The sequence below is a fragment of the Mytilus edulis genome, chromosome 3 (assembly GCF_963676685.1).
Source record: "Mytilus edulis chromosome 3, xbMytEdul2.2, whole genome shotgun sequence".
Taxonomy (NCBI): Eukaryota; Metazoa; Mollusca; class Bivalvia; order Mytilida; family Mytilidae; genus Mytilus; species Mytilus edulis.
Window position 1 is genome coordinate 66,007,882 of NC_092346.1, and position 23,292 is coordinate 66,031,173.

General features: G+C 31.4%; 2 protein-coding genes across 2 annotated transcripts; both read left to right on the forward strand.

Annotated features, from left to right (window-relative positions):
• The first annotated feature begins 1,203 nt into the window (after positions 1-1,203).
• Positions 1,204-15,617, forward strand: LOC139514467 (transcobalamin-1-like). The gene is made up of 12 exons (XM_071303775.1): positions 1,204-1,363; positions 2,335-2,430; positions 4,661-4,739; positions 6,130-6,180; positions 6,782-6,980; positions 7,844-8,118; positions 9,122-9,270; positions 9,635-9,710; positions 10,814-10,921; positions 11,433-11,589; positions 12,577-12,698; positions 15,498-15,617. Exons 2-12 carry the CDS (start codon positions 2,401-2,403, stop codon positions 15,557-15,559), a joined length of 1,308 nt encoding a protein of 435 aa, XP_071159876.1. The 5' UTR covers positions 1,204-1,363; positions 2,335-2,400; the 3' UTR covers positions 15,560-15,617.
• Positions 15,618-19,922: 4,305 nt separating this feature from the next.
• On the forward strand, positions 19,923-22,772 carry LOC139514469 (salivary glue protein Sgs-3-like). Its single transcript, XM_071303777.1, has 2 exons — positions 19,923-20,344; positions 22,602-22,772. Exons 1-2 carry the CDS (start codon positions 19,955-19,957, stop codon positions 22,749-22,751), a joined length of 540 nt encoding a protein of 179 aa, XP_071159878.1. The 5' UTR covers positions 19,923-19,954; the 3' UTR covers positions 22,752-22,772.
• Positions 22,773-23,292: the final 520 nt, after the last annotated feature.

Consider the following 23,292-nt stretch of genomic DNA (forward strand, 5'->3'; position numbering starts at 1 on the left):
ATACGAAACGTCCTCCGAAATTTAATTTATGGAGAAAAAGACACAACAGGTGCCAGTAGTTTAATAGGAACTGCATTTATATACCGATAACATGAATTCAATCTGATGTTTCGGGTTTTTTTAATAACCAATTACCCAATAATTTACACATTATCAATGTTAACAAAAGTGTTTGTGCAATGAATGTCAAACAGTATACTAATCTCGAAGAATATATGAAACAAAAATTATACACTTTTTGCTTTTCTGACTGGTTTATACATTATTTGATTGTCTGAAGTGCTTTTCTATAATGAAGTTCAACAGAAAACGCCTACACCTAAAAATTTAAAAGCCTAAATACACGAATGAGATATAAGCTTTATTTCATAAGGGTCCAAAACATAAAAGTGAATTATATTGTATTATGCAAGTGAGAAGTTGAGCTAGCTATAAAACCAGGCTTAATCCACCATTTTCTACATGCATGTGCCGAGTCAGGAATATGATAATTATTCTCCATTCGTTTGATGTATATGAGCTTTTGATTTTGTCCATTTACAAAAAAAATGTCTTTCTGTTTTGAATTTCCCTTTGAGATCGGTGTTAATGTTACTTTACCTTTTCCATTAGAGATAAACTTTGACTGAGACAATCATGATTTTTGAATTTATCAGCGGAGAATATACGAACAGTACGTTTTTAATGCAATTAAGAATATTATTTCGAAGAAAAAAAAAGCTCTTAAACATAAAAGGTACCAATGGTTCTGCACCAGATCTGCATTTCGCCAATCAATGTCTTTTCAGTAGTGGTTGAGGCCAAAATATTTGACAATCCAAAGCTTATTAAATAAATGAAAAGCTATAAACAAAACAGAGTTTATAGCCAACGGCGGGCAATGAATCAGACTATCCACAAGATGCGCATTTTGACAATCAACGTATATTTAGTGATGCTCGAGGCCACAATTTTCTATCAAAATCCCGGAGGTGCTAGCATAGGTCAAATTAAAGAAAACAGTGTTCAAAGAAACAGTTGCTTTTTCACAACGGAATCGGACTTAACAGACGAGTTTGAAGTCGAAGTATTAAGATTTGCTTTATTGAGACAAACATTAACATGTATTACTGTCAGCTTTCAGATAATGACATTACGTATGAAACGGGATTGTTTAACTAAAGGTACATTTTAGATAAAGTAAAAACAATTCGTACATCCTGTTTACCTTGATGATAACCTGTAATACGTTATATACTGTGTAATGCCAATGATCGATCTATAACATTAATACTAAGTACAACAAAGACTACGTTTACTACCTATAACAAAGACAAACATATTATTTCTATAGAATACGAATTTTGAACCAAACTACTTAAAGGTAAGGAATTAAAAAATCAGACGTTTTAAATTCAAAACACAGTACATATGCACAGTAAATATATATTTAATATATATGTGCACAAGCTGTTTCATTTGCATCTATTTTAGATATGGTTTTACTGTAATACATCATTATTAACTTAGTTTTATGCAAGCCAGTTTGGGTTTGAGATAGTTTGTGTTTATTTAAATCATATTATTCATACCGAGGAAATCAATTCATATTTCACTATATTTTGTTTTTTTACAGATATTATCCCTATATATACATGTATTATAGAAAAATAGCATCACCTTTAAGTAATGGCAAAAATGTGTGGTCTTAAGTTTTAAAACAGTTACAGGATAGAAAGGAAACAAAACAGAGGCAAACAGGTTTTAAGTCTTTTCAATTTCGTATTGTTTTGGTCCACCAACTGTTTTGCTTCGAATGTCACTGATTGCAAGCGTAGACGAAATGCGTGTCTGCCGAACCAAAATAAAAAAAAATGTTTATATTGGAACCAATAAGGTTTAATATTCTGTCAAAAGGTGCCTAAGCAACAATTTGCATAACATGTTAAAGTTTTTTGTTTTAAATTGTCTTTAACCTCGCATTTGATTTGGCTTTCCAAATGTTTTGATTCAAGCGTCGGTATGTATACCTTGTACAATAATTTATAGTAAGGATTTTGGTACACACTATAGAATTTGTATTCTTTAACCACCCAATAAACCTTATTTACAAAATACAAAAAAAATGTAAGTGATACATTCATGCCAATTAATTCTGATAGTATACTAGAAAATTGACCCAGTAAAAATTCTGTAGAATAATAAAAAAAAATGACCATATTTACAATTCTGAATATAAAAGAAACTAGCATCAGTGACAATTCTGATAGTACTATAGAAATTTACCTTAGCTACAATTCTGATAGTATAATATAAATTGTAATGACACATTGAAACACCAATCATACGTACCAGGAACTAACGACAAGGAAGCGTGTGTTGTCTGTCCTACAGATCCAAGCCAAATATCTAACAACGAAAATGAAATGGAAATCATCAGAACTTGCTGAAGTGGGTAATTCATTATACCTATTCATCAGTATGAGCGTGCTCCAACAATATCTAAGGGGTACTTTTTGAATCTGGAGAATTTGAGTACAACATTAAAACAGCTATATGAATTTTAAAATGACATTTGTCGAGAAATAAAATTGAAGCTGTTAATAACAAATTTCATTTCGCAGCAAAAGTTGCTTTGCTTCAACTCTCTCTTTATTTTCTTTAGATTTTGCTGAAAACAACAAAGAGAGTAAAATAAATTCTTCATTTGAAGGCAATCACTCCTATGAAGAGTGACAGTCTACTTACTATATCAGCAACATTTGACTTTTAATATTTTAAAACTTGCCTTGATAATATTTTTTTTTGTGATTTAAAGTGCTTATTTATCATAATATATTGTATATTATCATATATTATAATTTAAATCATATATCAATAGATTTTACCTCTAAACAGTTTCGACGCATATGGACAAATGGTAGAGGTTATTAATATGTATACTCCTTTCAATTTTTCTGTATTTATAACGGTTCAAAAAATAATACACAAAAGACTATAAACGAAAAATCAAAAGATGTTTCGATTGCAATAATTCACTCACATGACCAAATAAATGATACAGAACTATCCCTGTATTTTGTAAATAAGGGTAATTGTGTGGTCATTGAATTAACAGATGTTAGCTGTTTTTATGCACATTTATTTTATTTAGCTAGGTTAATACACAGTTTAATGTGGAGTTTGTGTTGCTCAATCTTTATTTCAATGTGTTGTGTTTTGAGTACAATTGTTTGTCTTTTGTTCCTCTGGTATATTTTGCCTCTTTAAATAGTGGTATGCCTGTACCAAGTCGGGAATACGACAGTTGTTTTAATTGGTTTGATGTGTGTTGAACTTTTGATTTTGACATTTGATAAAGGGCTTTCCATTTGAATTTATCTTGAGAATTCGTTAAAATTATTGCTTAAACTACATATATTATATTCGGATAGGATAGTTTTATCTTATGATTTTGAATATTTATTCCTTTGGACTATTAGTAACACTCTTATCCTTATTTATCAATTCTGTTTTATAATCTCGTCAAGCTGTTTGATGTTTTGTGTTAGGCATTTCCGGGTTATAAAATAAAGAAGAGGCGTCATGTTAGGAAAAAGAGTCTATGTAATTTCGTCGAAATCTCATTAAATTAAAAGTTGTTTAAGTGTCAAATCTATAAACTACATGTACTGGAAATGCACTATACTTGTAATGAATTCAGGGAATGTTGGTTCAATTCGTTAAGGCATACTTTGCAGTACACGTAAACGATTATGCCATATTAACTTTCAACTACTTAAATCATTATTACTGGCGTCTTTGTAAGAATAAAGTGCATATTTGTTAGGATTATTCAATTTAGTTATGTTGTATATCTATGATTTCCGGATCACAATTATAATCACGTTTTGCACTGTATGTTAGAGTTGCTCATTGGTTTGTGGCAATATTACAGTACGTACTACATGCAACTGTCAAATAAATGAGACGTTAAACTAGCTATTATACATGTACAGTACCGAGAGAGAAACATAAGTTGTTTACCTGTATGATGTAGTCGAGTGTTTGACTTCGTCAGGTTCTATAGACTTTACCTTTTCCTATTCGGAAAATTTGAGTAGGTTTGTTTTTCCTTTTTTTTAAATTTCTAAAGACAACAATAATGAAGACAATGTGCATCAAATGACAGTGGCTACTGAGGTCCGTATTTATATATAATTACTATTTAATCACGGTTATCATTTGATTATTTGATATTCCTTTCCGGTGAAGAAAAAACCCACGACGGTTTTACTGATTACATGTCCATCATATTAAAAAAAAGCTAAATTTCTTTGTTATGGGTAATACAACATAGTGTTTTATGTCTATTCTAAAACGGTTGTTTTATACACCTTCAAATTTTTATTATATAAAATTAATCATGCAAGATTAATTGCATTTAAAAGATGGGCGAAAGATACCAGAGGGACATTCAAATTCATAAATCGAAAAAAAATTGACAACGCAATGGCTAAAAAAAGAAAAAGACAAACAAAAGTACATCAAACCGGAACATAGAAAAAGATATTCAAATATTGTCAATGTATTAAAATCATTTTTGATAGAATAATTGTTACAACTAAAATAGTAGCAGTCTTTAACAGTCAAGGGTTGTGCAATATAAAATCGTGTAAAATTGCTGTTGTTTCAATTTTAGATCCTGGTAGAAATGTTTAAAGACATTACCATCCTTAGCATCTTGATTCAGATGGCTGGAGGTTTTCTGCTACCTAAAGGTATCTTAACTTTTTCAGATTGGGAATTTAATGATCTTTGATTAATCTATAATTGATTTTATTATTTTTTTTAATTACGTATTCGAATAAACTCCATGACGGTCGGTTTACTTGAGATTTTTTCATTTGAGTCGTTCTTCCTAATTGAAAAAAATATACAAAATAGGATATGAATTATGAAAATTGTTTTTAAATTCGAAAAACTAATTTCCTTATAATCGTAACGAAAAAGCGCGGTTAGCTTTTTTCCCTTTTATAGTCTCAAAAGTGTTTTTTCTAACTTATAATTTTGTAACCACATTAATCAAACACATGTAATGACTGGGTTTGACTCTACATTAATGGAAATTTTAAAATAATTATTTATATTTATTTCACTAAAACAAAGTCCGTAATATTATTGCATACAATAAATATCACTTGAATCGAGTGTAAGTAAAATATTAGAAACACAGTGCTATCACCTGAAATTGAAAACCTCAGCCTATTTTGTTGATATCGTATCCATCAAAACTTTTCTCTATTTACATGTATGAATGCTGTTTTATAATACTTTAATACAACAAATATGCATGTCAGTTAACTGCTAGAAGTCTGTTGTTATTTATGTATTATTGTCATTTTGTTTATTTTCTTTAGTTACATCTTCTGACATCAGACTCGGACTTCTCTTGAACTGAATTTTAATGTGCGTTTTGTTATGCGTTTACTTTTCTACATTGGTTAGAGGTATAGAGGGAGGGTTGAGATCTCACAAACATGTTTAACCCCGCCGCATTTTTGCGCCTGTCCCAAGTCAAGAGCCTCTGGCCTTTGTTAGTCTTGTATTATTTTAATTTTAGTTTCTTGTGTACCATTTGGAAATTAGTATGGCGTTCATTATCACTGGACTAGTATATATTTGTTTAGGGGACAGCTGAAGGACGCCTCCGGGTGCAGGAATTTCTCGCTACATTGAAGACCTGTTGGTGACCCTCTGCTGTTGTTTTTTATTTGGTCGGGTTGTTGTCTCTTAGACACATTCCCCATTTCCATTCTCAATTTTATACAAAAGAAAAAAGGCAATTCTCGTCAACCTCGAAAGAAAAGAACAGCCGTCAAATGTGTTTGTTGGTCGACTCCAGTCAGTCACGCAACTTTCAAAGTCAATAGTACATCATAAGATTTTATTAATCTGGTTCAGACAAAATATGCGCTTTTATATCTAATAACCCCAGGTAATATAGTGTAATGTATGATATCCAGAACATTTCCATTCACCTATCGCATTCGTGTTGTCAAACTGTCCTGAAACAAAATATTATAAACTTCTATTTATTTTATAAAGTATATGCACTAATCTGAAGACTCGTCTAATCATGATGCTAATGTTCCAAATGCTTTTTTGTAGGAGAAAACCATACCGGATGCAGCGGTCAAATTATGCTTACCGGGGACAAAGGTGTGAATTATGACAAAACAAGACCTAATTTTTTTATATTGATTATAGAATTGAATTATCATCGAGCGTTCAAATGTAAATGTGATAATTAACGAAAAAAGTAATGTCAATGAAAAAGTCAAAGTAAATGTATTTTTGATAAAGTGAAAAAAAGGCGACTGATCAATATGTAAAGATAAGTAATTGAAGACAACTGTCAGTATGCGAAGGTAGTTTACATATAATTATATTGAGTTAACCTTGTGATTAAAAATATAGAAAAAGGCAAACATATATTTTCTTCTATGAAATCCTTTTGAACAGCTAAATATTGCAGACTTTGGAAAATCCAATAATAATTATTTCAAGTATCTATTAAACTTTATGGACAATTCTTTAGAAGAAAAAAAATATATAATTTGAGGGTTCATAACTTTTTTGAAAAATAATTATTCAACTCCTTTAGGCGTTTCATCTTGAAGGAAGCATTGTTCAAGAGGGATATTTCAACGATCAATTACAAGTTAAATTTATAAATTTGGTGTTACTTGTAATGCTGTGTTTTATATGTGTTGTATAAAAGGCAACTAGATAATTTATTATTTTATAATCATCCTTACAGTTAGGCAATGCGCAATAGAGGATGGCACTCGTATGCTTCTTGAACAAAGAAATACTGAATGGGGATGGGGAGAGCGTTCTGAGGCTGAAGCAATAATTGCACTTCATTTGGCGAATGATGCATGGTTTTCGAAGAAAGATCCTGCCTCGTATATAAGTGTGAAACAAATGAACTTGGATTTGTTATCTGCAATCAGCAAGTATGAAAATTTCTAATATTTGCAGATTTCAAAAAAGTATAATGCGTTAAAGTATTTACATATTGTATAAGTCTAGTGCGCTCATTTATTTATATGACATTTGTTGGAATTTTGTAATGTTATTATTTTCATTTCACAAGTTTGAAAGAACTTTTTTAACTAAATTATTACGATAATGATTTCTAGGTTTCTTTTTGGGTTTTAATGTTTGTTTTTCAATTATTTCTTAGTGTTTGCTAGCTGTTCTTTTGACGTATTCCCAATTTTACAACCCATGTACTTGATGACGCGGTCTTTATGATTATATAACACATCCTAAAACATTAAACAATATCGTTACAAATCATCTTCACTCGAAATATAAAAGAAAGGAGATCTGATATGATTGCCAATGAGACAACTTACTGGTTCAGAAATGAACGGTGTATTGAAGTTTTTGTTAACACGACAAAAACCCTTCAATTTGATTCAAGATCTTTTTGAGTGGCATTTCATTGAATAAACGATTAACATTCTATGTTAAAGAACATCAGTTGTTCGACCTGTTAGTCAAATGCGTTTTGTTTAAATATACTTTTTCACTCTTTTGGTCTTTTGGGAAATGTTGTTTGTGCTGTTTTTAGATCCTTCTACAACGAAATTTGTTTGACATGCACACGTATAAAAATTGCGGTTTTTATCCAACGCAGTCATAGGTTTGAACGTAGTTTTCAATTTAGACTCGTATATATATATATGCATGTATATATAACCAGGTATGTGTGTTTGTTTCAAAATCTTGGCTATCAAAGTATTAATATTTAATAAAATAAAACAAAAATCTTATATAAGATCTCATGACACATATTGTTGTCTTCTTACAGCGATGTAGCACTATTAAATCCAGCATGGGGACGCGGCAAGTTAGCTTATTACGTCCTAGGACTAACAGCTACATGTCAAAACACAAGAAACTTCTATGGACATAACTTGATAGACAAACTATCGAACCATCTAAATGTATCTTCGAAACATTTTCAAAACAACAAGTTTGCATATGCACTTGTTGTTCTAGCATTATGTAACGCAAACGCTACTGTAGATGCAGCTTATTTGAAAGATATTTCTACTGAACCAGGCAACTATACATTTGGTGTTGGTAGGTATCATTGGAAGTTAGACGCCAATCGTGTTATAACAATTAGTAAATATGATGATAAAAACATATACTTTCCAGCTTAAAACTAATACATGCTTATATCATGAATACAATGCTTAACTTGAATCATAAGGTATGTTTATGTTTGAAAGCAAATTTACAGATCTAACATTGTTGGGTTGATGTTTAGACGAGTTGTATATACAGAATGTACACAGCCATGCATCACCATCACTGCTGGTGATCCGATGGATAAATCTGTTGTAGAGTTGTCACTGGCTCAGACGTCCTTATATATATATATATATCTTTATATATATAAGTCTGAAAATATTCTATTATTTTAAAAACTTAATGCTCTCTACAGTTAACTGTACTGGCCCCATGATTTATAAAAACAGAAAAATATGGATTTCTCTTTTTTACGTCGTCCACAGTTGTAAATAATTTTAAAACCCCTAAAAAAAATCTTTATTTTTAAATACGATTTTCATCAGAAGATATTTTTATTTTGAAATTTCAATACATAATTAAATAAATAATCTGTTTCATTTTCAAAGTTACATTCATGGCTTTTCGCCATCTTAAATAAATGAAACAATACTATACAAAATTTTGCCAAAAAACAAATCGGGTTAAAAAAACAAAACCGAGAGAAACACATCAACTATAAGAGGAAAAACATTAAACTGCAATAAAAATTAACGCCGACATACATAGAATCATGCTGTTTAATAACAACTGCTCAACAACTTATCAGAATTATTCGATTTTTTAAAAATTCTACAAAACCAGTTTATTTCAATCATTAGAAGAAATACACCATATACGAGTAACAATCTATGATCAAGTAAGGGAACTAATGACATTCATTAACACCAAAAGTGAATATACACATCTAAGTCAATTTTTGTATAGTGTAATAACATTCTTTTTTGTATCGTGAATAGTATGATTATAAACGAGTATATGTGGTAACTTACTTACAAATGTTTAATTTCAGACGAAGCTGCGATGGTTTATTTAGCCTATGCTTGTGTCAATGATGCTTCATATTCTAAACAATCAAAGGCAGCATTAGAATATATCCTACAAAAACGTAATAGTAAAGGATTATACGGCAATGAATATTCTACAGCATTAGCAGTACAGGTAATATAAACACAGCCAGCTTTTGGTATATAGTTCGGTCAAAAATTTAAATTGTTAAAACTTTGAAAAGTGGTTTCAAAATAGTTCCCAGAGAAATTAGAGACAGTTATTTTTTTTTTTACAGAATTTTAAAATGAATGTTATATATAACAAATCAAATTTTATATTTATATCAGTGAAGAGATACATACAGCACCACATCTTCCTATATCTATACACTCAAGGACACACTTATACAACCATAACATATCATTAACGGTATTCAATGATAACTTCAGGATGGCTGTTCCAAAAATAAGATATACAGATATAAGCTAGTCTTTCTTAAATTGTTAATTTTAAACTCTTATTTTACCTTTATCAGGCAATATTTGCAAGCAACAATAAATCATTGGAATCACTCTCAGATGCTGGAATATCATTCATGGCAAATTCTATTGGTAAGTATATATTCACATATTTATTAGGATTCATAGTTCTTAACATTTTTATCCAGTGCACGTTCTACAATAATGAATACAAATATACATCCTTGCTTAAAAGTGACAACCGTAAACACATTCTTCTCTTGGTTCATTCACTCATAAGGTCTTGCTAATGGCTCAATAAGAATATTCTGAAATTTATATATATTCACGTCAGAAATTTATGTATGAAAAAGAAGACGGTTTCACAAGATCACTTTTGAATTCTTATATTCAAGACATATTTCAGCGACATAGGTTATATAGTTTCCTAAGATTATCAGTCACTGACCATAATGTTCTAACTATTTAACCAACCATGTGACTTATTGTTGCTTTGATATTGGTAAAACAAATAATTGAAGTGTAAGCACGATTTATTCTTTTTTAAATATAGATATTACATTGAAAAGGGTACAAAAACAATCAGACTTGAGACAAAAATACAGATATTCAACTATCTTCGTACAGGCACAACGTGAGGTGAGATGAAACTAGTACACATGTACAAAAATCCCTCTGTTTAATATGATAGTCCACATGTTGTCAAAGTACAACAGAATACAGAAAACCTTCTTAATCTAGCTCACACAATGGGCAGTCACTTGAAAAGGGGATAAGTACAGCACATAAAGGATCAACATCTGTATGATAATACATGAATTCTAGCTTAGGTAGTCTTCGCTTGATATTGGTTGAATGCTAGTGCTCAAGGACAAATTCAGACAAATACATTCTCAACCGATTCTTGAAAGATCCTATGAAATTGATTGAAATTCGCAGTATTTTGTGAGAAGATAGTAAGTTTTAACTACGATATGTGTGAAACCGTCATATTTTAAGTAATCGTCTAATGTATTATACAAGATTTATTAGAAATACAGAATTCCAATTCTTCATCCTTTGCACAATATCAATTTTTTTTTCCAAAAACATGAAAAACCGATAGTTAATTTTTTTGCATTTGTTTTAGAAATTTAAACTGCTGACATTTTGTTTGGCAAAACAACATGTTCTTAAAATGGTATTGATAAGTTGAACTGTAATAATGTTATTTTGTTTCAAAATGTTTACTGCAGATAGAAGCAATAATCCACCGAAGTTTATGTTGCTGTCTGTGTTACCAGCCCTGGCCAAAAAGTCGTACATCGATGTTGGCAGAACTCCCTGTATATCAGATATAATAGGTAAAGCGTCCTGAATTGAAGATGAACTTGTTCAATTTAGTATAAGTAAGAAATAAACAAACTGTTATATTTTTAAACTATTATTACGCAACTATTATTAGTTAAAAAAAACCTCTTGTGAAATAATGTGTAAAGAAAGCATATGAGAATGTACTGATTTTCTTCTTCTTTAGTACGATACGTTTTACGGATACGTGTCATATTTCCCTCTCTCTCTTTTTTTTAAAATTTAAATATACGAAGTACTGTATATACACATTGTTTTGTCCAGATAGACTTTATACTGACCAGACAGTGGTTGGAATTTTTTTTCACAATATGTTTTAAAAAAAATGTTACACAGAGTGATGAACACACATGAAGAATTGTTGAAGAAATATTTATTTGTTTATAATAAATATATAGATACAATTCAAAAATAATTAAAAATATATTTAATCTTTTAAAATAAGCTTAAAATACTTTATTGATATTGTGTTATTTTAAGCCCACTTTATTTATTTTCTTTCAGTTACTACTACTCCTTCGTCGAAGATATTCTCGGTTAAAATTACGGTTAGAAACAACGTATCAGGTCATTTCAACCGAGTGTGGTCAGTTTCTATACATGAAGGTCAGACGTTATTTAATGCGTTGCTAAATTTATCAGCGGTGGATTCTTCTTTTAGGTAAGAACTTATATAAGCAACACAATGTAAAATCACAAAAATACTGACCTCCGAGGAAAATTCCAAATGGAACGTCCCTAATCAATGGCGAAATCAAAAACTCAAACAATTCAAATGGATAACAATAAACTCATCATAGATACCAGGACTAAATTTTGTATATTCGCCAGACGCGCGTTTCGTCTACAAAAGACTCATCAGTGACGCTCGAATCCAAAAAAGTTAAAAAGGCCAAATAAAGTACGAAGTTGAAGAGCATTGAGGACCAAAATTCCTAAAAATTTTGTCAAATACAGCTAAGGTAATCTATGCCTGAGGTAGAAAAGCCTTAGTATTTCAAAAATTGAAAAATTTGTAAACATTTAATTTATAAATTTCAATGATAATTCATGTCAGCACAAAAGTGCTGACTACTGGGCTGGTGATACCCTCGGGGTAATAAATCTCCACCAGCAGTGGCATCGACCCAGTGGTTGTAAATAAACTATCATAGATACCAGGACTAAATTTTGTATATACGCCAGACGCGCGTTTCGTCTACAAAAGACTCATCAGTGACGCTCGAATCCAAAAAAGTTTAAAAGCACTGTCATATTCCTGACTTGGCAAAGATCCAATTTGATTCAAAACATGAAGTTAACCTTTTTCCAGATGAAACATGTTTGAAGTTGATAATAAAAATGACAAAAAGAGAAAAAAGAATCATTTTTTTATGTACACCAGAGCATACGTAGTAATTTAAGGAGTAAACTGAAACATTTGAAATTTTTTTTAATAGTAAACCGAAATTAACAACGTACACTCAGAAACCATAACTTTGAAGAAGCTACTCACGTTTTGTTGTATTTGTTTTGTTGTCTCTGTTGTGTCGTTGTTCTCTTATATATGATACGTTTCCCTCAGTTTTAGTTTGTAACCCGGATTTGTTTTTTCTCTATCGATGAATTTTGAACAGCGGTAAACTACTGTTGCCTTTATTTATTTTAGCTTTACCAGTACTACAACAACATATGGTCAATCGATCATATCGGTTTGTGGAATGGCTGCTCTAACTGTAAATAGACAATATTGGCAGCTATTGGATTCTAATGACATTCCGTTGTCTACAGGTAATAATCAAATATATTGTCTCCGGAATCAAAATTATTATCATTACATCTTTCTCGGATTGGGAATGCCGAGGCTTATATATCTGTATATCTATATAGCTTTGTAACATATTCTTCGAACTCTTTTTACTCAAAATAGTAAAAAAAGGTCTCAGTAAAACAGTGCAGATTATAAATATTAGGTTGAATAATTTGTGGTTGACGATTTTAATAAAGTAAAGCTAAAAAATCAACAAATACAATTGAAAGTATGTCGATTTTAAAAACAACGTAAAACCTTAATCTTTGTACAAGAGACAATACGACGCTCAGAGTATATGTCTTTTTTTCTGATCTCGCCCATTTGCAATTAATACCTACTACTTTTAAATTGGCGGGGTCTGTAAAAATAATCTCGCAATATTATAAATAACTATAATTTATGACTTTATGTATGTATTGAAATATGCAGGAACACAATGTTGTCGAGTAACGTGGAGACCCCATAAGCCGATGGATAGGGTAGATTTATTAAGTCAACACTAGAATATCGATGCTCATACTTATTTCTTTCTTTTTTCCTTATGTGCTTTGTCTAATGATATTCTTTACGCGCCTTTTTTGCTTTCCTTTATTGACATCGTTGAATGCTTTTATAGTGATTAAAGATTCTTATCCCGGGCAAAGATTACCTTTGCCGTATTTGGCACAACTTTTTGGAATTTTGGATCCTCAATGCTCTTCAACTTTGTACTTGTTTGACTTTATACATATTTCGATATGAGCATCACTCATGAGTCGAATACCGGCGTCACACATCAGCGTATAGCTCCGACGGACGCCGGGTGTGTTGAAAAATCATGTACATGTACGCTAGTAATTTTGGATGCATTCAACCTGTCATATCTGTAACGTGTGCACAACGAGCTTTAAGCGTGTATTGGGCGTACGAGAAGCGTATCTAAGCGTTTATCGGGTGTTCAAGAAACTTATGTTGGCGTATGCCTGCACGCTACGAAGTAAAAAAGTTTCTTGAACGTATCTAAGACGCGTCCCAGTCGTGTCTAGGACGTTCTATTATGGGGTGTATGTTACTAACACTCTCGCATACGTTTTAGTTAAAACCGAACGTTCTTCGAGCGTATACAACGTGCCTTAAACGTGTCTCCAACTTATTTGTAGCGCGTTAAATTCACTTTTAGCGTATGTATAACGTGTGTGTAGCGTACAGGTATACGCTAGACCCACGCTTGAGCTGGATGCTGCATAAAAATTTCTTCGAGTTGTAGCGTTCACTAAGCGTATACCTTTGTATTTCGGCGTACGTTTAACGATTGCTTAGCGTTCCTCTGTCGTGCAACTAACGTATATCGACTTTGTCAATTTTCTATGTACGTTTGGTGCACGCCGGTATATACGCCAATGTGTGATGCCGGCATTATGTAGACGAAACGGGCGTCTGGCGTACTAAATTATAATCCTGGTACCTTTGATAACTATTAACACAATATTTAATGTTGTATCTCATGATTTGTTTACCTATTATATTATATATAAGAATAAGGAGATGTAATATGATTTTTAATGAAACAACTATCTGCTACAGTTCAAATGGAGATTTGCGTGGATTTACCCAAACAATGCGAAAACCCTATACCGAATAATTGGTATGTCTGTTTGTTTTGCTCACAAATCGTTTTCTATTATGAGTTTATTTCAATGTGATGTTTTCCATGCGTGTGTCATACAAGTGAGCAGTTTTAAATAAGCTGGTGATAAATCCAGGTTTGAGACACCTTTGTCTACATAAGGATATACATATACCAAGTCTGGAATATTACAGTTGTTTTCCATTCGTTTGATGTGTTTGAGTTTTTAAATTTTTCATTTGATAATAGACTTTCCGTTTCGAATTTCCCTCGGAGATCATTTTTGTTGTTGTTGTTGTAACAAAATGTATTTTACTTTTGACACTACACTGTAAGAAACGAATAGTAAAATTAAAACTCTCTGTACCTTCTGTATAGTAATTGCTGAAAAGGTTAAAATTAAGTCTAGGTATCCATTTAAGTAACTCATCGATGGTCAGTGTTATAACAGAACACTATCATACATCGATACAACTGGATCTTGATTTGTTTTACAAGTGGTTTCATATTAAACAATGTTATATCATTTTATATAACATAAAACGTTTATTAGTTAATAATTCTTATATGATTTTCATAAGGGAATACTTTGATATGATTGGTCGAGATGACTTCCGGTAGTTGTTCTTGACGTTGTTTATTTTTCGATAGACGACGTTGACCGAACTTCTTTTTGTAACCAATGTAAACAAGACGACGGCGACGTTAAAAATGTATATTTTCACTTTGGGTGCATCATTAAATTAAAAAAAAACCATAAAACATTCATTTTAATGATAGTAAGATATATTTGCAGTTATTTTTTTTTGTCAGATAGCCATGGAGTACATTTATTTTTACGTTAATCAAAATATATAGTCATGCATCGAACCAATTCGATGACATAGATATACAAATTACATGTGACAGAGGTTCAGAGTGTGGAAATTTAATTCCTTATCTTCAAGTTTGAAGAATTATTAGGATTAAACGCTTTTTTTAAAGAAATTTATTCTTGAATAAACTGGACCAAGTCACTCACAAACATATCATAAAAGTCCTTTTATTTGTTTGCTAGTGAATTGGTCGAGTTTATACACTAATAAATTCCTTTAAGAAGGCGTTTAATTCTATAATCTGATCGAATTCATAATCTGTATTGCAATAAAGTGACAATGTATTTTGGTTTCAGTCGCGGACAGATTCTTTCCAACTGATGGTTCAAGTTTTACACTGAAGCTGGCTAAATGGTAATCTCTGGTACAACTTCGGGAAATATACAGCATTAACGATTCAAGGAGACAATAGTGGAAATATATAAATAAAAAGCTATCAACTTTTAAATATCAAAATGTTCATTTTTTTTAATTTCTTTTTAAACGGATTTTAAAATACTCCTGGAATATGTTATAGACTTCTAAATGTCATTTGCACTGGACGTTAAGCAACCAACAATCAATCAATCAATCTAAATGTCATTTTGATAAAAAGACATTATAATGACAATAGATCATAAATTTTAAAAAGGAAGTAATTTTCTAATGTCTTGATATTCACTAAACATAGAGAATATTTTAAAAAGTATGCTGTGCCTAGAACTTTAAGATTAACCGTTTATATTTAAGCAGCTAAATGATAATTGGCTCAAATCGTCAGTCTCCTTAGAATAAATAAACTGTAAAATTGAGACGATTTTTGACCAATTAAAAAAGATATTTGGTATGAACCCATGGCACAGCTTCCCACGAGAAACATACCTAAATTTGGTTAACCAGGTGTGCTATGTAGAATTTATTACGACAAGAAATATGTATTTAATGACAGTGCATTTCTTGCTGTTCGAAAGATATGAATGACTTTTTTTTATGCAGAAAAGATTGGAGCACACGTTAGGCTTTTGAATAACGAAAACAAATACAATTTAATTTAAGTTACTCACTAATTCTCTCGTTATTTTTGTTGAACATAACTTAGTTTTTTAATACTTACTTTAACACTGACGTCACCTAGACATGTTTGGATCACTCAATTTCCTAATCTATGGCCATACTACTAGAAAATAATACATAATGTTTATTTCAACTGCTTCATTTAAGTGTAGTTTGATCTCAAGATATTGCTATTCAGTATTTGCACCTATTTACGTATACTCAATTACATACTTATATGAATATTTACAAACATATGCATGAGAATGAAAACAGGAATGGGTTAAAGAGACATCAACCAGATAAAAGTGTAGAAAAGAGCGCAGCAAGACAATCTTACATCTGGAGTCAGGCTTCAAAATGCATATAAACAATAATGATTAGCAGTTATGCAAAATAGACGCCATATTAATCTCAGAACATACACATAAACCTAAATTATAAACACACATAATACTAATAAAGGATATTGTATTTGTAAATTTTAAATATGTTTGGTAAATTAATTGTCAAATGAAATCCAATGAAATAGTTCTAAAAAAGTGATGAAAAATATAGGCTAAAAGAAACCACTTTAGAAATGGCCGAAAGTTCCTGCATGAACGGACCTAGGTTTTAAGAGAACCAAAGATAAACATGGACAAATTTATCCGGGAATGAGAAATCACTTACAAAGTGTGATTAGTGAAATCTTGTTGTATTGTTACTGTATTTAACAATTTAATATTAATTTGAATACGTATTGCTATAGTATGTATCCCCTACATCCATACTTTAAAATGTTTTCTTTTCTTTCAAAAGGTAACTAGTTGATCAATTTTCCTTTTTGAAAACATCATAAATCAAATTATAATAATTTGTAGTCTTGATAAAATACTGCTGTGTTCCGACAAATATCTTCAAGATTGAACAGAATTATAGTAAAACTGAATAAATTAAAATGAATATGTATAAATACTCGTTCTATAATTCGTCATGACTTTTTAAGGGTCGTTCGTTTGGAATTACACAAACATGCGCATTTACATCACAAAACAATGAATTTTTTTACTTAAGATTGTTATCATATTTCCCGAAAACCATAAACGGGTTTCATATTGAAGGAAAATTCAGAAAGACAAAGTCTTAACAGGAGTAACCCAGTACAAAGATAAATTTAGCAAATAAATATCACCAAAGACAAATCCATTTGACTTTGATGATCATTATTCAAACAAAACTATACAAAAATCGCAACTTAGCACTTAATTTATGACATTTACAGAAGAAGAACTGGCTATTTCGAATGTAATCATGACTTTATTATATTTGTATTTGTCAGCATAACGGACATTGTCGGATAAAGCATTTGTTGTTTTCCCACATAAACAAGGTAAATGATTTTTCTTCGAAGGCGTCATAATGTTGAGCATTCTAAGACAGGAAAGATGTAAAGTGAAATTGGATATTCACGAACACATACAATGTTACAACAAAAAGGTAAATTATTGTTTTACCTTCCTTGTTTTAACTCTAATAGTCATGTAACGTTGCTATTTTTTTTAAACTTTTAAAAACAAATTTTTCGGTGATAACGCATTCGATTTTTTTAAACAAACAACTCAATTTCTTCTTTTATTTTTTAACAGTGGTGTGTTCTTTACAAATACCTTCAAGATTGCACAAAATTGTAATAAAAACTGAATTAATTAAAATGAACACGTAGAAATACTCATTTTGAAATTGTCATGATATACTTTGTAAGGGTTTCGTTTTGAAATTCACACAAACATACGCATATACACCACAAAACAATGAATATAAAATATTGCAAATAGATATGATATTCAGCAATTCAATAAAAGTTGCATGTGTCAAATATATATTCTAATATGACGTCAGTATTACGCTAAGTAAGCAAAACCGTACATTTTATTTAGCATTACATATATGTTTGACACAGTCATGCGCACACATTTACTGTTTATATTCTTGTTAATTTCATTGTTATTTTAATTAAAAATCAATACATTTTAGCAGCTTACATTAACTTTTATTATTTATTGTTTATCAAACAAAATATATTTACCCTCCTTTTAGTTTTTAAAGTTATTTTGAAAATATGAAATATAATGTACAGACTCCGTGGGGAAGAAACGAGCTGAGCCTACTTTTTTTAAATGTTTGCGTACGCTTTGACATATAAAAGTACTGTATTTGTCCTATCAGAATCGAAATAATTCGTTCGTGTCATGCTCCTTGCTCATTTTAAAATGGATAAGCATTATACTTGACATTATTTCACACCTCGCTAACGCGCAGTGTACAATATCAACAAATATAATGCCTATCAATGTTAAAAAGGGCATAGATCATGACATAATAAAATTGTGTCGCACAAAATGAAGAGCCATGTCTTTTTGTCGAAAACGGTAAGGATAAGCTTAACATGCATACACCGATACAATTTATCGTAATGGTTGTTGAATAAAGTGTGTAGTGTATTCTTTAATACGTACTAAATAATGTGAACGAGGAACAACACATTTTCAATTGCGATACTACAGACAACCAATTTGTTTTATTACGAGTTTGTTTGTCAAATATCGGAGGTTTTAGTTGTTAAATACAAATGATATAGACGAGAAAATCATACAGTATGGACGTTTATATGTTCTAGGTTTATCTCATTTTGACGAACAGCTCATTTTCTTTCAGGAGAAATTATCGTAGGACTTCTTGTGTTTTGTTGTAAGGTGATTTATCCTATACAGCTAACAACTGAGAGTATATTAACTTCTGAAGATACAACGACAAACGAGTCAAGATTATTCTCATCACGTGAAATCTCAGGTACAGTATCGCTATTTGTGAACATGTAGATTTTTTTAATTGTAAAGGACAAATACACAAACGTCTTTTAGGCTATTCTTTACCATATACCCAAAGCATAGTTTTATTCATGTTTTGTAAAACTGAATCTGATAAATTACCATAATTTATGGACAAAAAATATTTTTGTATTTTTATATAATCACCAGTTTTGTACATACAATGTATTTATAAATACAAAATATGAGATAAAGGGAGTGTAATTACAACGATGTAAAAAGAAGGCATACCTATGTCAAAATATCTAGATAATAAAAGCTCTTAATCTTTCGAGGTATAGAATAGCTTGGAAAAGACAAGGATTATCTGAAAGATTTTGTCATGATACTTTCTAACCTTTTCGTCTAGATACACAAAGGCTGACAACAACTGGCTTTGTTACAACAGTTGTCGTAGTGAAGACGTTTAACACATCTCCATTTGAGAGGACAATAACACATAATGATTCCATGTCAAACAGAGTAGCGGCTGTTGGTGATGTAAAACACATAGTTTCCACAGAATTACTACCAGGTGTGATTAATAAAGAGTAGCAACCGCAACTCATGTAATCAAAACACTTGATAGAGAAACGATGAAGAAAAGTAGAACATAATTATTAACATAGCTCAGTAATAATTTAACAAAAAATAAACGTAATTGGAACTATACAATAATGTCGTTATACAAGGTATCCTGAGTTTAGAATGAACCCAATGAATTAGCCTTTTTCTTTTTTTTAAACTAACATGTATTTTAGAATCAACCAACTTTTCTCATGTCTGATTAAAGGTTTATTTTTGTATGTTTGTGCTATATATATTTTAGGTACTACTATAGCTTCAGCCTCTATTAACATATCAACTGAAGAATGTGGAGATGGAGATCTAAGTTTTTGCAGGCTTCTCCATTAGTAATGAACCGAACAATATCACCTAGTACATCACAAACAACCAGTCCAACAACTAATACCACTACTGTATTACCTACAGCAGAAACTGATTATGTTAGCAAAACATTACAATCGTATATCAGCAAAACAGCTGCCGTCACGTTTCCGACAACAACAAAGCGCATCGTTACATTTCCGACAACGACAAAAATCTTTAAACCAACACCGGTTAACCTTGTGTCGATGACAACTGTTTCAAAAAGTACTTCACCATCGAAGACCATTAACTTCTTGGACCTGTTGCTGCATGTTATAGACAACAGCAACTTAAACATCTCGTTCACAGATATGCCACCGACGCTTAAAGCAGTAAGTAAAATAATGTCCTAATCTAGGTTATATGCATTTAATTTACATTCAAACTGTCACGCAATTAAATAAAAGTTAATATTTAAAATATAAAAATAAACAAATACAAAATGAATGTTATGACGATTACACATTGTCGTTTGAATTTCTAAGCCTCATTTACAAATCACAATGTTATGGTTTGTAATCGACTAAGTATCTTTTCCCTTTATCTAGAACTTGTGATGCTTTGTTTTAAATTATACCATGCACTGATATAGATAAGTAGAAAAGTCTGCTTTTGAATATAATTTACAATAGATATCAGAAGCTGTGGTATAAGTGCCAATGCGACAAATCACCATCCAAGTCATAAATTGTAAAATTAAACCATTATAGGTCAACGTACGGTCTTCAACTAGGAGCCTTGGCTCTCACACACCGACCAACAAGCTATAAAAGGCCCCAAAATGACTAGTGTAAAACCATTCAAACAGGAAAACCAAAGGTCTAATCTTTATAAAAAATAGAAATGAGAAACACTTATAAACCACACCAACAAGCGACAACCAATGCACATAAACCACACCAACAAACGACAACCAATGCACATCAGGTTTCTGACTTAAGACAGGTACAACCAAAATGCTGCGGGTTTAAATATTGTAATGGGTACCATCCTAAACCTGAAATAATAGTGTAACATCACAACGTAGAAAGACTTCAGGTATTTGACATCCAATATTTTATGGAAAAATTCTTTATAAAGCACAAAGGTGTCACTATTCACCTCAGAAACTTACAAAACCTTTGAATAGACTTATTAAGAAGGGATATAATTACGATACTGTTGTCAAGTCATTAAAGATTGCATATTTTGGCGTTAATATTGAGTCACTGATAAGGTCTTTGCATCGGAACTAAACACATTTATTCTAAAAACAGTTGTTGGCATGCCACGGGTTATGTTCTCATATATGTTATGATGGTATGATACTAAACCCCTAACGGGAAGGATTGTGCCTGATGGTCATATGATGAAATCATAATCTTTCAGTCAGTTTAATTGAAGTCTGGAGCTGACATGTCAGTTAACTGCTAGTAGTCTGTTGTTATTTATGTATTATTGTCATTTTGTTTATTTTCTTTGGTTACATCTTCTGACATCAGACTCAGACTTCTCTTGAACTGAATTTTAATGTGCGTATTGTTATGCGTTTACTTTTCTACATTGGTTAGAGGTATAGGGGGAGGGTTGAGATCTCACAAACATGTTTAACCCCGCCGCATTTTTGCGCCTGTCCCAATTCAGGAGCCTCTGGCCTTTGTTAGTCGTGTATTATTTTAATTTTAGTTTCTTGTGTACAATTTGGAAATTAGTATGGCGTTCAATATCACTGGACTAGTATATATTTGTTTAGGGGCCAGCTGAAGGACGCCTCCGGTGCGGGAATTTCTCGCTACATTGAAGACCTGTTGGTGACCCTCTGCTGTTGTTTTTTATTTGGTCGGGTTGTTGTCTCTTTGACACATTCCCCATTTCCATTCTAAATTTTATTACTATAAAATATCAATTGAAATGACTTACCTCAAGCAAAAGACATATAAACACAAACAAGTGAACATACACTTAACGAATATATTATATCTATGACACAATGTAAATACAAAATCAATAAAATAAGGGGTGAGATGTTAAACAATAACAGAAAGACAACCATAACCTTTGATAAAATGCCACCGATTTAAATAACGTACACAGTTTTTATTACTACCACTGGGTCGATGCCTCTGCTGGTGGACTATTAGTCCCCGAGGGTATCACCAGCCCAGTAGCCAGTACTTCGGTACTGGCATGAAAATACGGAATTTTTGTGTTATTAAAATTTGCTGTTACAAAATATTAGAAATTATCATAAATTAAGGAATGTATCTCCCTCATGCAAAGCTCTGATTCCTTTCACGAATTTGGCTATACTTTTTGGACCTTTTCATCTTTTACAAAAGCTTTGGATTTCAAATATTGTGGTCACGAGCATCACTGAAGAGACATGTATTGGCGAAATGCGCATCTGGTGCAAGAAAATTGGTACCGTTAATTTTATTAATAAAACAAATTGCTGTAAGGTATGCAGCCATTGAGTACGGAAACAACTTTATTTGGGTGAATCAAAGATTTGTATAGGTCTCTGAAAATACGACACCTCCAACAAATACAATGCTATTGATACGCAAAGCTTCTGTCTTGTTATATACATATTGTCATTCTGCATTTCAGGTTATGGAAGAAGTAAATTCTCACAATAGTACAAACGTAGACATAGCCACTGTCAATTCTATTCTTACTCAGTTAGATATGCTGACAAATGGGACGACTCAGTTTGGAATCCCAGAATTGAGTAATATTCTACTAAGTGTTTCAAAATAGAAAACTTCTAACATAGGAACAATTGAGGTATTATTGTAGATAACACTTTTGTAACGTACCGAATCTTGAAAACATAACGATTGATCCTCTTTTTATAAATACATTTTATTGTGATTTTGCATACATGTACATAAGAAATGTTACAATTGAGTAGATACAATGTATAGGAAGTTGTGGTGTGAGTACAAATGAGACAATTCTCCATCCAAATAACAATTTATAAAAGTAAACCATAAGGGGGTTAATGTACGGCCTTCAACACGGAGCCTTGGCTCACACCGAACAACAAGCTATACAGGGACCAAAAATTACTAGTGTAAAACCATTTAAACGGGAAAACCAAACGGTCTAATCTGCAGGAACTTCTTAGGAAGAAAGATAAGAAGTTAGCAATATCCTTTAACTCTACTTTTCGCTATATAGATGATGTTCTTTCACTAAATAATTCAAAATTTGGTGACTATGTGGAACGCATCTATCCAATCGAGGTAGAGATAAAGGATACTACAGATACAGTTAAGTCGGCCTCATATCTTGACTT

Excerpts from the sequence above, each read along its gene's own strand:
- LOC139514467 (XM_071303775.1), top strand. The coding sequence starts at position 2,401 with ATGAAATGGAAATCATCAGAACTTGCTGAA. Across the intron at positions 10,922-11,432 it reads CTGTATATCAGATATAATAG|TTACTACTACTCCTTCGTCG; the intron begins GTAAAGCGTCCT and ends ATTTTCTTTCAG. Across the intron at positions 11,590-12,576 it reads GCGGTGGATTCTTCTTTTAG|CTTTACCAGTACTACAACAA; the intron begins GTAAGAACTTAT and ends TATTTATTTTAG.
- LOC139514469 (XM_071303777.1), top strand. The coding sequence starts at position 19,955 with ATGTGGAGATGGAGATCTAAGTTTTTGCAGGCTTCTCCATTAGTAATG. Across the intron at positions 20,345-22,601 it reads TGCCACCGACGCTTAAAGCA|GTTATGGAAGAAGTAAATTC; the intron begins GTAAGTAAAATA and ends TCTGCATTTCAG.